At 42.2% G+C, this 16045-nt stretch overlaps 1 protein-coding gene across 3 annotated transcripts in view; it reads left to right on the top strand.

The window, feature by feature from the left end:
- Window positions 1-16045, top strand: part of PLCH2 (phospholipase C eta 2) — a 998026-nt gene that overhangs the window by 499854 nt on the left and 482127 nt on the right. The window contains exon 1 of one of the 3 annotated variants that reach the window (XM_077457674.1): window positions 13042-13328. The exons of the other annotated variants lie outside the window; for them this stretch is intronic. Coding sequence (XP_077313800.1) covers window positions 13286-13328 — 43 coding nt within the window. The 5' untranslated portion in view covers window positions 13042-13285. Of the gene's footprint in view, window positions 1-13041; window positions 13329-16045 lie in introns of those variants that run through there. 3 annotated transcript variants of the gene reach the window in all.

Here is a 16045-nt window from a genome sequence, read left to right on the forward strand (position 1 = left end):
GTAACCTTCATGGAGATTGCAAGCAGCCTTGATGAAAGATTGTGCAGGCATTGTCCACTATTGTCACTATCAGTAAACTGGTCCAGAGTATGGAAGAGCTTGAGTTCTGTCCAAATCCAGATAAAATTGTCATGCGTGGGTCAATCTGCTGCGGGCGCAATTGTCAGGGATGCTTGTGATATTGTGAAAATTGTGAAAACACTCTGAAAGAATCAATGCATTTTCAGCATGCATTTTTTTAATTAGTTGTACAATCTTTTGTCTTCTCTTGGACTCCCTCTGCTGATGATTGGGAGCAGCTTCTGTAGAAAATGAGGATGTAAACATAATGCTTTCAAGCTGGATGTCCCTGCATCTAAAACCTCTCTTATCCCTCAATTAAAACCCCCTTGCAGCCGACTTTTTAATGAGTTGCAGATACAAGCTATGAAAACCTGTATTTTTAGGGTAAGGGAGGTGTTATGATGAGGGGTCAGGCTCGAAGAGCAGTTGCTATTGCAGTAGCGGGACTACCTCCAACCAGCAAGATAGGTACACAGGTAGTCACCTTGGTGGATAATGCAAATTCACCTGAACTGCCGAGTATAAGTACTAACCGGTGTTCACCAGATGTCCTGATGTTGGAGATTGATTTTTCTGGGTGTTAGTAGCAGGTCACAGTCCTCAGGATTGCCCCACCAGGAGGTGAGCAAGCTAGGGCTCAGTAGCAGATAAGCAAGTAAGGATCAAACAGAAGCATAGTCAGCAAACAACCCAAAGGTTCGTAATGAGCAATTGCAGGTTGGGATCGGGCACAATCGTAGTTGAGGAACAATAGAAGGGAGGATAACGAGTAGTAGCAAAATATGGATGAAAGCAGGGAAGACAAGAAAAGATACTGGATGAAGTGAGCACAATAATCTGGCAAACAGGAAGTGCAGAGACATGGCTTGAATCAGGAAGTTCATGGGAGGAGCAAAGAGGTCAAGGTTCAGCAGAAATCGAGGCACAAGGCAGGGTTGACCAATGGATCAGACGGGGTGCTGTCCAGTGAGAAGAGTCATTGCCAGACACAGCAGAGGTCCCAGGGTCAAGTCTAGGCCCTGACAAAAGGACACATCATGGTGTCTGCAGGTTTCATACAATTCCGTCTTCTATATATAAAACATTTTTTTTACCATCTCTATCCTGGTGATCTGACAACCATTCACACATATAAATTGAGGATGTAAAATCTATGGGGGATTCCTGGCACCAAAAGCGGGATTGTGTAACTTGAACAAGGAGGTTCCACAATTTTCACACCTCCCATCCTGTTTATGGATAATTGAGATCTACACAATCCATGATGATTGGTTCACTGTTTCTTATACTGGATGTAAACCCTCACATATAACCAGTCAAGTGAAACAAATTTGTCTGCATATGTTTTACACTTATATATCTGCTGTCTTCACCTTTCTATACTCTTTGAAAAGTGCAGATCATGTTAGAAATATTTCTTCCTCTTTCAGCAGTGGGTGGGGAGTCTGGGCTTCCACTGTGTAAGAGCTGATTGGAGGAAAGGCACACACCCTCTCCACATAGGCAGAGGAATGAAGGAACAGGCAGAGCTGTACGGTAAATAGACAGGCTCTCTGCATATCTACTTCTAAGCTCCCTCCCCGACACAAATTTTCAGCTGCTGTTATCTCATGTGTCTGAGAACTTGTCAGAAGTGACTCTGCTGATAACAGAGAGAAACAGCACTCAGGGCTTTGGGGAGAGATGAGTAAACACTACAGATATACTGTATCTTACAAAAGTGAGTACACTCCTCACATTTTTGTAAATATTTTAATTATATTTTTTCATGTGACAAAACTGGAAGAAATTACACTTTGCTACAATGTAAAGTAGTGAGTGTACAGCTTGTATAACAGTGTAGATTTGCTGTCAAAATAACTCAACATACAGCCATTATTGTCTAAACCACTGGCAACAAAAGTGAGTACACCCCTAAGTGAAAATGTCCAAATTGGGCCCAATTAGCCATTTTCCCTCCCTGGTGTCATGTGAGTTGCTAGTGTTACAAGGTCTAAGGTGTGAATGGGGAGCAGGTGTGTTAAATTTGGTGTTATTGCTCTCACTTTCTCATAATGGTCACTGGAAGTTCAACATGGCACCTCATGACAAAGAACTCTCTGAGTATGAAAAAAATAATTGTTGCTCTACTTAAAGATGGCCTGGGCTATAGGAAGATTGCAAAGACCCTAAAACTGAGCTGCAGCACAGTGGCCAAGATCATACAGCGGTTTAAGAGGACAGGCTCCACTCAGAACAGGCCTCGCCATGGTCAACCAAAGAAGTTGAGTGCACATGCTCAGCGTTATATCCAGAGGTTGTCTTTGGGAAATCAATGCATGAGTGATGCCAACATTGCTGCAGAGGTTAAAAGGGTGGAGGGTCAGCCTGTCATTGCTCAGACCATAAGCCTCACACTGCATCAAATTGGTCTGCATTGCTGTCATCCCAGAAGATGATGCACAAGAAAGCCCACAAACAGTTTGTTGAACACAAGCAGACTAAGGACATGAATTACTGGAACCATGTCCTGTGGTCTGATGAGGCCAAGATAAACTTAACTTATTTGGTTCAGATGGTGTCAAGTGTGTGTGGCAGCAACCAGGTGAGGAGTACAAAGACAAGTGTGTCTTGCCTACAGTCAAGCATGGTGCTGGGAGTGTAATGGTCATGAGTGTTGCCGACACTGGGGAGCTACAGTTCATTGAGGGAACCATGAATGCCAATATGAACTGTGACATACTGAAGCAGAGCATGATCCTCTCCCTTTGGAGACTGGGCTGAAGGCCAGTATTCCAACATGATAACGACCCCAAACACACCTCCAAGATGACCACTGCCTTGCTAAAGAAGGTGAGGGTAAAGGTGATGGACTGGCCAAGCATGTCTCCGAACCTAAACCCTATTGAGCATCTGTGGGGCATTCTCAAACGGAAGGTGGAGGAGCATAAAGTCTCTATCATCCACCAGCTCCAAGATGTCTCCATGGAGGTAGGAAGAATACTCCAGTGGCAACCTGTGAAGCTCTGGTGAACTCCATGCCCAAGAGGGTTAAGGCAGTGCTGGAAAATAATGGTGGCCACATAAAATATTGACACTGTTATACAAGCTGTACACTCACTACTTTACATTGTAGTAAAGTGTCATTTCTTCAGTGTTCTCACATGAAAAGATACAATAAAATATTTACAAAAATGTGAGGGGTGTATTCACTTTTGTGAGATATTGTATGTGCTTAGGTCAGATTTTATGAACAGGGTTTGCAAACCCCTTTAAGTTGTGGATATAAATTCTGGGGTATCATCCTGTCACTCATTGGAACTGAAGAAGTGGTTTGGATAAGCTATAAATGTTTTCAACATTACAGAACAAGTCCAGCTGAATGTGACCAAGTACTACTAGGTACAAGGTATACCATGACTTGGAAAAATCAGAACCTTCACAGACAACTTTTACATTTGTCTTTAAACATCCAGGGTGGCTTTAAACATCCAGGGTGGCCTCAACTGTCTTAGTCATTGAGGCTGCTTACTACATCAAAGGACAAATAGGAAGGTATGGGAGATTATATTAAAAAGAACCAAACAATATTTTTACTGAGAATCAAAGTTAACATCACCAATTGTTCAGATATATGTTTTTTTACAGAAGCTAACCTCTGCTTATGCATTTTCCATCATATTCTCAGTTTCAATGTACTCATATTTGTAAAAGGCTTACTTTAAGATACACGCTTCACTCAGTAATCTCTCTGTGCATTTCTTTGTATACTTTGAGGTCTGTACTTTGATGTACACTAAAAAGCTTAAAACCAATAATAGTCTGATATGTTGAATATCAAATGTCACATGCTATTGCTAAGTTTAGCTTTCAAGCTACAGTTAGATCATTTTACCCTTTATATGGATCATCAGGATAGGAATTTCTTATAAACGTGTAAAGCAGCTTAGAGATAGCTTTTCTAAAGAACTTAGAAAGCCCTCTGGAATATTTTACCCTCTAAATAAATGACTGCCTATATGTGCCAGCATGTATATGGGGTTTCTGTGGCAATATGTTTATTGCACTGTTTGTACAAGGGAAACCCTCAAATCATGTCCAAGACTCTGACTTTAATTATGAGACTCAGATCCAGGGCTAAGTAGGTTTTGTATTCTTATTCAACTTCTAAGGAAAGTATCGAGTATGTTTGTGGAAATTCCAGACACACATCTTACAGGTTAATGTGCTCCTGACATCCAAGGTGAAGGGTTCAGTAGACTTTCAAGGTCTTTCCTTTTCCTCGTATGACATCTCCTGTCAGGTCATTTTCCATTCATACGTTTTTATAACTTGATTTCACTCTCTGTTGTCTCCATCAATATACTGTACAAAGGTATATTTTATGTAACACCTGTTTATTTTCAATAGCTGTACCTTCATAAAATTGCTACTTGTGTAACATTCTATCTCACAAGTGCAATATTTCTCAATATAAGTTAAATCATTTTATTTAACTACCGTATGTGTATTAAATAAAAACTAATGGCACAACTCAAAAAATGTAATAAATGTAAATGTAATAATAGTGTATAATAAGCCCTAAACATTTAATGCGTAGTTCTTTAAAAGAGTGTATAGCTCTGCAGCAATGTGGAAAATGTATCTTTATTCCTCTCAGGCAAAGAAAGGGTTCTACCCTTCCTTTAGGTAGACACCGTACAGATGTCAGTTTTGTGACGTATGTGTCTGTTCAGTTTGTTAGATTTAAATTATCCATCAGATTTATGTCTAAAAATAGGCATAAGGGTGCAGGCATTTTTCTTTTTTTTTTCAGACTTAGACAGACTCAAAGGTAATGGGATGTTATCCACATATGTTTAGATTTGCCTGCTCATAGACTTAGCCCTTGTACACACGGTCGGACATTCCGACAACAAAATCCGTCAGATTTTGTCCGACGGATTTTGGCCGAAACTAGTGTTGCATACACCCGGTCGGACAAAGTTGTCCGAAAATCCGATCGTTCTTAACGAGATGACGTTATTTCGTAACGACGGGACTACGTTCAGGCTAGTAGCCAATAGCTTTGGTCTAGGAATTTGACCTGAGCATGCATGGAACTTTGTCCGATCGGAATTCTCTACAAACGATCGGACAAAGGCCGATCAGATCATGTTGTCGGAAAATTTTATAGCCCAGCTCTAAAACTTTGTCGGTCAGATATTCCGATGGAAACAGTCCGATGTAGCCCACACATGGTCGGATTATCCGACAACACGGGCTGATCGGACGTTTTTGGTCGGAATGTCCGACCGTGTGTACAAGGGCTTACATGAGGATTGTGTAGACAGATCTGTTAAGAATTCCTTGTGTGAAAGGACCCTTAAGGTCAAAACATTTCACAAACATTAGTACAAGGGAATTGTAAGAACACTGTAATGTAGCTTTATTCTAAAGAATAAAGTTTTAGTAAACAGTTTTTATTTAGAAATGATATACACAGCCATCACATCCAGTTGGGACAACCAGCATCACTGCAGTTTGGATAAACAAACAATATCCTATAACACAAGTGTGCATGTATGTTCTGTGAAAAAACTGTCAAGAAGGAAACATCCCATGGAAGGCTGTTGTTTCCAAGTCAGCACTGAATGTGACATATACTGTAGTAGACAAGGACGCAACTACGAGCAGGTAACACAAGGTTGCTATTCCATTAGCCAATGGGCTGTAGGAAAGGTATAGAGAATGAAGAGGTAAGGTGAGGTACTAAAAAGGGAATAAGTCATAAAGAGGGTGATTTGGCAGGAATAGGACCAGGCACTCAGAAGGAGAGAAAATAGACCCTCTACAGCATACCAAGGATTGCTGCTTTTACGTTAAAGTTGTTTTGAACTGTGAAGATACAATATAAGTGATCCAGGTGCTCCAGGTCTTGATATAGGTAGGATAATAAAGTCACGTGGTTAATTGTTCCATGTCCTGGAGGTGGGTTAATGCCGATGCCCATTTTTTCATATGTGGTTTTCCAATGTCTTGGAACAATAGATCTGGTAGCCACAAGAAAAATGGTGGAAGTAAGGAGAACCTTCTTGACCACTGACATAGAACCTGGGAGTATGGAGAGAAGGGCAACATCTGTGGACACTGCAATGTCTGGATCCATTACTGCTTTTTTAGTAAAAAGAATATGAGATCAGAAAGGTAATGTGGCTTTTGATGTTTTGAAAAATGTATTAAAGGGGTTGTAAAGCTTCGTTTTTTATTTCCTAAATAGGTTCCTTTAAGCTAGTGCATTGTTGGTTCACTTACCTTTTCCTTCGATTTTCCTTCTAAATGTTTTTTTTCTTTGTCTGAATTTTTCACTTCCTGTTTCTCCTCAGTAAACTTCACACCATCATCCGAGCGGTGTTTAGTCAGCCAGAACAGCTTACTGAACAGCTTACTGAGGAAGAACAGGAAGTGATAAATTCAGACAAAGAAAACAAAAAAAAAACATTTAGAAGGGAAATCGAAGGAAAAGGTAAGTGAACCAACAATGCACTAGCTTAAAGGAACCCATTTAGAAAATAAAAAACAAATGATGAAAAAGCCTTTGTCACTTACTTTTTTCCTTCACCCATCTCTTGCTATTCTACAATGTTTCACAGCTACATGTTAACCATAAAATCATTAGGTGCAATTTGTGCTTTGCATGTTTTAGTAATTTTAAGACGAGAATGTCAAAAAGCTTTTGTTGTGATAATAGGGATCTTGCAGCTTTTAAGAGGCTGACTTGCTGTCTTCTCTAAATCACATTGGATGACTGGCAAAGTCTTTTGCAGATAGAAATCAAATATTTAATAGCACTCTGAAGTCTCAAGCTGCATTATCCGAGAACATGTGTCGCATTCAAGAATGTAAGACCCAGCATTACACATTACATCAAGTTATTAAAGCTTAACTCTGGTATAAGCAAACATTGTCTAAATACAAGAGACATGTGTATTCTTACTTGAATCTTGGTGTGCTTTGCGCATTTCTTCCAGTTCTGTGCAGTAATCTAGTGTGAAACTTTACCTCTGTGCAGGAGCTTCCTGTAATAAAGACCAGTCACTGCCGCTCTCTCTCCTCAGGGAGACTAGTCTTGTCTCCACCCCTCCAGTACTTTTCTGCAAGCAAACCTGTAATGCATGGAGCTGCTGGTCCCACCCACAGCTATACTCTGTGCACAGATCTTTTTGCAGCACAATGTTGATTTCACTGCTATTTTTAAAAGTTAATAACTGGGTTTGCAAAGGCATTTAGTTTACATAAAGTTGTTTTATATCCTTTGTGGCTATTGAGGAATATCAAATATTTATGTCCAGGGTTCAGCTTTACAGAGGTTGTAAACCTCCCGAAAAAAAAAAAGTTATAATGAGTCAGTAAAACTACTCGCGGATATAATGAATTGTCGGTCCCGGCAATACACATAAAAGTAATTGAAAAGTCATTGAAAAAAATGGCATGGGATTCCCCCACAGTCCATTACCAGGCCCTTTGGGTCTGGTATGAATATTAAGGGGAATCCTGAACCAAAATGTAAAATAAAATTGTGTGGGGGTCCCCCCAAATTCCATACCAGGCCCTTCAGGTCTGGTATGGATATTAAGGGGAACTGTGCACCAAAATGTGGAAAAAAATGGAGTGGGAGTCCCTCCAAGTCCCCCCAAAAATCCATATACCTTATCCGAGCACACAACCTTGCAGGCTGCAGGAAAAGAGGGGGAGACAAGAGAGCGGTCCTCCTGAACCGTACCAGGCCACATGCCCCAAACATGGGGAGGATCCTTTGGGGTAGCCCCCCAAAGCACCCGTGTCCCTCATCCAGAAAGCCCTTGCCCGGTGGTTGTGGGGGTCTGCAGGTGGGGGGCTTATCAGAATCTGGAAGCCCCCTTTAACAAGAGGACCCCCAGATTCTGGCTTCCCGCCCTGTGTGAAATGGTAACGGGGTACAAATGTACCCCTAACATTTCACAAAAAAAGTGTGAAAACTGTAAAAATGACATGATACGGCTTGGGACAAGTCCTTTATTAAAAAAAAATGCAGCACAAAGTCTTCTTCTTCTTCTTTTGCTCCACCGACAGACCGAAAAATAAAAAAAATGTGACCGACCCGCCTCCATGGGAAGCTCCCACTGTATGACGTGTCTTTGCTTTGACAGTTCTTTTATAACTGAGGTCGTGGCCACACTGTGAAGTTTGGGTGACTCCGCCCCCTCTGATGCACGGGTACTTCCCAATGGCTTCCCCTGGGGCGTCAGAGGGGGCGGGGCTTAGTCTTGCCCACATAAAAGCATCCGCACAAACATTTAGCTAGATATACCACACCAGCTGTGTGGCAGGTAACCCTATGCTTAATAGCACGAGTAAGGCCATTTGGGAGAATACATTTCTTGGGTTGGATGGTTGCGAGCCTTAATAGAAGTTTTTAGTTTTTAAAGTGTTGACAGCCAGTTTGCCCATGACCTGCGAAAGTTCATCCCTTCTACCAGACCAGAAAAGTAAGATGTCATCTATATACCTATACCACGAGATGACATGCTGCAAATAACAAGACATATCATCTCATGCAAAAAGTTCCCTCTGCCACCCCCCAGGTTGGCATATGAAGAGTCACAACGTGTCCATTGCAACCCCCTGCACCTGGAGGAAGTGGGAGGGACCAAACATGAATGTGTTACGGGTAAGGATGAATTTAAGGAGGCCTAGGACAAACTGGTTGTAAGAATCTGCTGTTGATGTCCTTTCTTTCAACTGGTTCCGAATTTCATCAATACCTCTGTTGTGTGGAATCGTGTCGTAGAGGCTTTTTATATAAATGACCACAAGCCAAGAATTTTTGCGGATATGCATCCCCTCAAGGGTACAAAGGAGATCAATGGTATCTTTAATATAGGATGATAATGAGGTAACATGAGGATATAAGTATTTGTCTACAAGGGACAGGTGCCATAAGGGATGATATGCCGGATCACTTAAGGTCACTCAACTTACACCTTTTCAGCCTCTTCAGCCTTCACAGATATGTGACAATCTGATTACATTTGGTGAGAAAATTATTGCAGAATATATGTGCTGATTAGATGCTAGCTGGTTGGTCATTTTATTTAAAGAACTCTAGTAAAGACTGTGCTCTTACATAACATTGGGGTGTGAAAACCTGTAATGTATTTATATATTTTTTTATTGTAAATGGTATCTACAATGTATTTATAGTTTTTTTTTATTGTAAATGGGACCTATAACTTATTTCTATATTGATTTATTGTAAATAGGACTTATAATGTATTTATATATTTTCATTGTAAATGGTACCTATGCTGAATGATGCAAAACAATTACTAGCAGTAGCAAATAACTGAAGAATTTCAGTAACAGCATACTTTACGTTGAGGGAGGGGTCACAATTGGCTATTTGAATGGATATATTAAAGGTTGTATTGAATTTATTTAAAGCATATGTAAAGGTTAAACATTTTTTTTTTTAAGTTTTGGATAACGTGTGGATAGAATAGACCATATGTCAAGTTTTAAATGCTGTTTGTGTTGCTGCTGAGTAAATTCACCCTTCTGTATTTTATGTGTATAGGATAATTGTCTAATATGAGAATTCTCCTCCCTCTGGGGAGATCTCTTCTCACTTACTTTTGCATCTCTAGAAGAGAAAGGGAGGAGGAATCTCCCCAGCAGGACACAGACATAATCTATAATACAAGGGTTTTGACCCTTTTCTACTCTTTCTAAAACCTTTTAAACAGGTTTGACTTTCCATATCCAGTACTTTAAAGTTGTTTTTATTGCTAATATGGGTTTAAAATAAGGTCCATTCAATGTTGCTTGTTCCTTTAAGATAAAAAGAGCAGGTGCCACACATACCACTCTACTTAGAGCTTTCTTAACATGCACTGTGTAATGGATGTGTTTGTTCGCTGACAAAGCAAAAAACCTAATTGCTTGTTATGGGCGCTTTTACGTATGGATGCCATTAGAGTCAGCCTGCATTAGAGTTCTTCTAGAAGGTTTGATGCTTTTTTCTGGTGCTTTACATCCTTATATGTTGTCGCAAAATGAAAATGTATGGTGATTCCAGGAGGCTAAAGAGAATCCAGCTCTGCATGGGGGCATGCGGTGTAAAGGCCAAGTTTTTAGAAGACGGCTGCACTGGGACACAGTGTTTATCCCGGAGGGCAAAGATTCTACTGATGTGACTTTTCCAAGGCGGTGCATAGGAGGCATGCCCTCAAATCCTGTTAACAAATAACAGGATTTGCGTGCTTACTTCCCACATACCATTTGGAAACTTTACTTCGCTCCATGCCGGGATTACATCCGACTGTCAACACGCAAGTCCAAGAAGATGACTGCTTTATTAGGTCCATAATAATCCATGGGCGTAAAGGAGAACTAAGCTTCAATTATTTTATGCATATCATTTGACAAAGTCTATGCTGCCTTGCAGATTTCAATCAAACTGTTCAAGCACATTCGTTTTTGGAAGGAAAGCTCAGTACTATGGGAGCATTGAGTGGGACAGGTAGCCTTTGGCATATGACCTCTGAGGGGGTTAATTAGTGTTAAGCATTAGGATAATGTTAGTGTAAAGGGCAATATTTTGCTGACTTGTAAAGGAGAACTCTTGCCCACCCTTTTACCTTTTGCATTGTATTATTGGTCATTAAGGCTGTCCATCACAGGGATAAGCCAACATTGAGGGAGCCTGGGGCTTTATTGTTAAGTGCATCTAAACTCAAAAACAAACATTTAATATACTGCAGCTTAGCAAGTCATTGAATGTGCTGGCTGAATCCCTTTTTTAGGATTTTTTCTTGTTTTTTCATCTGGTGACTCTGGTGAGATGGAATAAATGACATTTCAGGTTCAATACAATTTAGACCTGAACATAGGTGTTGGTGAAAGATAGAAAGATAATAGACAGAATTTTAGAACCAAACCAAAACCTCAATAAACCAAAGCTTTCATATCATCTAAAGTCCTGCAAGAAATAATTGCCTGCTCTTTGTTCTCCTTTAAGCAACACCTAGACAGATAATATGTGTGCTGTTGATTGAAATGATCAGAATGATGTTGGGTTCACATGGCTCATATCACATTTCTCTGCTTTATGTATCATTCTGTTTCTTATAGGCATAACAGGCATGGTAAATGGCGAGTCATATTTTCCTATTTGTAGTCCAATAATTAAAAGCCTAACTCCTGTAAAGAAAACAAGCATTAATCCAATTATCTAATCGTTAAAGGGGTTGTCGTATGCATTAAGGTGAAAAAACACCTGGCAGTCACCGGCCCCCTAGCCCCCCTGTTTTACTTACCTGAGCCCCTTCATTTCTTTGGTGGAGACGCGTTGTCCCTCTCTCCACGGGGTCCCAGCTCTTGATTGGATAGATTGATAGCAGCCATTGGTTCCCACTGCTGTGAGTCAAATCCAATGACATGGGTGGTGGGGGGGCGGGGCCGAGTCCGGCATTCGTGTTTGCGGAAGCAAATGCTGGACTCAGGAATGTGCCCACAAGGTAACCCCCTTGGGAGAGCGCTTCCCCTAGGGGGTTATCTGATGCGGGGAGGAGCCGGGGACCCCAGAAGAGGACGTTCAGTGCCTGTGCAAAACGAGCTGCACAGTGGAGGCAAGTATGACATGTTTGTTATTTAAAAAAAAAACGATCCTTTACAATCACTTTAAGTATAGATCTAATGTATCTAAATATGTCTACCTCCAATAGTCTACCTTGGGATAGGAGGGGGACATACTCTGAGAAAGTGAGAAGCCCTTGTTTACACAATGCTTCTGCTCCTTCATTGTCCATTCACAACCTGGGGCAAACCAGGTTGAATTACATAACTAAAAAGTAATCTGCAGAACGGTCCAGTATCTGGGTGTGCTAATTGGTGGGGTGGGGAGAGGGTGTCTTATATTTCAAAACTGCATAGAAAACAATGTACAGTCTGTAACATGAGGATCATTAAACAAAATTATATGTTGATTTTAGTAAATTAGTTTTTAATATCATTCACAGGTAAATGTGAAATATCAGGATATTTGCAGAATTAAACATTAAGAATTAAAGTGTACAGTATGTAAAGCAAAAACTTTAATGTTTTTACATTTTGGATAGAATAACAATAAGGTTGAGGAGCAGTGGAGGATCGGTGGAGGAGCTGTGAGTTCACCGCTCCAAAGAAGCTGCTGGTAGGACTTTTTGTGAGGCCCTGCCAGCGTACCGCTCCAGTGTGAATGCCCTCTGGCTTTCATACTGGAGTGAATGGGGACACTTTTTTCAGGTGCTATGCAAGTGCTGTTTTTAGCACTGTAGCACCTGAAAAACGCCGGCAGTGTGAAAGGGGTCTAATATTTAATATATGGGATCTGCTGCAATATATTACATTTTTTTTTCGTATTTAATACAAATAAGTATTTACATATGTAAAGTCATGAAGCTGTTTTATTTAATCTATTGCACTTATTTTTTCATACTGCTGTTACCTTTGTTTTACTATATTTTCTGGCACGTAACTTTTATGACGTGTCACCCACAGCAAACTGTCTGATTTTGTTTAACTCTAGTCGGAACAGTGAAAAATGATTTCCAGCCAGTTACTGCAAACTACCGTTGCTTTTTTGTAGTTGAGCTATTTATTTTTATTTCTGCCTCATGGCTATCCAGATAAAATGCCTAATAAACTTCCAGTTTAACGCACCGTATAACAAAGCGGCAGCATTACTGCTGGTGTTAGGAAGGTATCGTTGACAGATGTAGCTGAGCTGTTGGGGATATCGAGTGCGGTGTGGGATGTAGGAGGAAGGCTTTGTTTCTGATCTCTTGTCCCACTGGTAATAACCAACAACATCAGCAGCTGTCTCTTGAATGAGCCATGTCCCACTGGTACTTTAAGAGCCATCGTGTCCTATGACATAAGTAAAAGAGTGTAATACCTGAGACAATAGCTGTAATCAGCAGGGAAGTGGTTAATATAAGGATTATCACAGGTGCTCTGAAGCTCTTACAGCACAAAAAGCCTGACACGGTACCTCTCACTTACCGTCTGTTCTAGCCGGCTCTCACCTGTCACCGAGCACCTGGGATCTTCTGATCAAACGCTCGTTGCCATATAGACAGGAAGTTTTTGCTCTACTGCATTAACGAAACCCTGAAACGCTCAGAGGTCGCAGAGTTCTGCACCGTTTCCTAGGGATGTTGCCTTTAATTGCTCATTACAGAACATGGAGGATCTGCTTTCCATCAGAGGCCTCAGCCCCGAGAAAGGTAAGGGATGCTGGTACGCATCAGGAGGCAACTGAACAATTTCACTGTCAGCGTTTGAAAGACATCTCCTCCCAAGTCCTGCTTGATCACAGGACAGGATGAGATGTGCAATGAAAGCTCTCAGGTACACCTGGATAAATTGGCTGCAGCACATCCTATATAGTCACAGAAAACAGCAGGGAGAGCGCAAATGAAAAGACCTTTCTATTTTCAGACAGCAGCAGAACAATGTGTAAATGGATGAAGCAAAGTTGGGACAATTTAGAAGTGTTTAACTTTACCGGCACGGCGAAGCTGTGTCACATTCAATGCTGAGTTGTCACTCATCCCCGTGACGGTGCTTTTTAAAAAGCGCATTTGCTTTTACACCATTTTTACTGGAAATTTGCAGTTCTTTATTTTCATAGTTATTTTAAACCCATTTTTTTCTTCCTTCATTGTACTGCATCCTTTTACCTGCAAAAACTTTTTTTTTTTTTTTCAGTTTGACTAGTTAAATTCAAAGTTGAACTTTGTTTTAGTTGTCATAGGATTTACTGTAATAATAATAATACTGTTTAGCTAGCCTCATTTATGGGCACTGACAAGGCAGCACTGATGTGGCAGCACTAACACTGATAGGCGGCATGGATAAACTGCACTGATGGGCACTAATAGGTGACACTGGCAGGTAGCACTGATGAGCTGCACTGATAGGTGGCACTGAAAGGTGACACTGGCACTGATAGGTGGCACTGGTGATCTGCACTGGTAGGTGACACTGGCACTGACAGGTGGCGCTCATGAGCTACACTGATAGGTGGCACTGAAAGGTGACACTGGCACTGATAGGTGGCATTGATGAGCTGCACTGATAGGTGACACTGGCACTGACAGGTGGCAATGATGAGCTGCACTGATAGGTGGCACTGGCACTGATAGGTGGCATTGATGAGCTGCACTGATAGGTGGCACTGATATGTGACACTGGCACTGATAAGTGGCACTGATGAGCTGCACTGATAGGTGACACTGGCACTGACAGGTGGCATTGATGAGCTGCACTGATAGGTAACACTGGCACTGACAGGTAGCACTGATGAGCTGCACTGATAGGTAGCACTGATATGTGACACTGGCACTGATAGGTGGCACTGATGAGCTGCAATGATAGGTGACACTGGCACTGATAGGTGGCACTGATGAGCTGCACTGATAGGTTGCACTGATAGGTGGCACAGGTACTGATGGGTGGCACTGGCACTGATGAGCTGCACTAATGAGCAGTGGTAGTGATAGGCCTAGGAGGCACTGACAGACCCTGCACCCCCCCCCCCCCCGCCGGCCCTCCCTCCAAAACAGTTAACACACTTCAGTCAGAGCCAGTACACTGAGCTGCACTTATCTGCCCAACTTTCCCACTTCCCCAGCCCCAGGCAGAGCTTACTTGTTCTTGTACTTGTACGGCGCTTCCTCCTCCTTGTTTGCAGCCGGCGCCACCCACACTTTTTTTCCCACTAGCCTCTCGGGCCGGCCTCTAGTGCACTAGTACAGAGGCTATGCAGCGCAGCGTTCTTTGCGAGGCAGTGTATGTAGCGGCCGCCACCATTGGCCGCCTCACTATCTTGGGCCTATAATTCAGCTATCTTGCGAGACTAAGGCAATGTAGGAGCTGGCAACTGGCTGGTAATTGTGTGTAGAATCTTTAATCTGGCCCTGGGAAGAAGAGCCACTCGCGACAACCCCCTTCATATGGCGCCCATGGCACTTGCCATATGTGCCACATCCTGCATACATCACTGACCTGCACAGCAGCTACAGCAGTAAAGAAGGAACGGGACACACTTTCTCCTTGCTGATTGGTTGATGTTTATGTTTTGCCAGGGCATCAGTCTTAAGCTAGCCATAGATTGTTTGAATCTCGGCTGGTTCAGCAGGGAGTGGCTGAGATTCGAGACATCTATGGGCAGCATAGGTGTATGCAGGCTATTGCATTAGGGTTTGCACCTCCAAGCTCATACACAGATGCCTTTCTCTGGAGGCTCAGCTGCATGGAGTAGTGAATAAATGGGATGTACTCTGTGCTGACGGCTTCCTGTTCATTCACACAGTGAAGCATAGTAAACATTTACTATGCTTCAGTTATGAATGGACACAGTGAGTGTGTTCATTTAGAAAAGGAAGGGGCTGGGAAATTACATATTTACTAGCCCCTTCCTCTGCTTTCCACGACTGACACACCCTCTGTGCTGTGATGGGCACGCTGATTATAGCCAAGTTGATCTATTTTGTACAATCATCATTTCATATATTTCCATGCGATCATTACCAGCAGCTATAACCGCTAGCAATAATCAATGTGTTTTCCCGGCAGGGACGACTCCCCGTGCCCCCCTGCCACCCCATGGGGATAAGCCCTCCAGCGCTGTACTCTCACTGCTGAGAGGACTGACATCTTCCCCCGGTCTTTCTTTTGGGTTCGGGTGCTCCAGCGACCTGATCGGCTGAAGCCATGATTACATCCCTCCCATGCATGCATATGGGAGCCCTCGGTTCCGGCACGAAGCTCTGAAGGTCTGGCACGGTTTAGGCCAGTGATGTAACTGACTGAATCCAGGGTTAAAATATCCTATTGCCGGCAAAGGCACTGTCCCAATCGGTGCAACGCCGACTTTGCTGCGCCGCACCAATTTCCTAAAGTAGTTCCTGCACTACTTTTTGCAACTTTGGGTGCGATT

This window comes from Lithobates pipiens, unplaced genomic scaffold (assembly GCF_037356315.1).
Source record: "Lithobates pipiens isolate NorthernLeopardFrog02 unplaced genomic scaffold, aLitPip1_a1.2 Scaffold_27, whole genome shotgun sequence".
Lineage (NCBI taxonomy): Eukaryota > Metazoa > Chordata > Amphibia > Anura > Ranidae > Lithobates > Lithobates pipiens.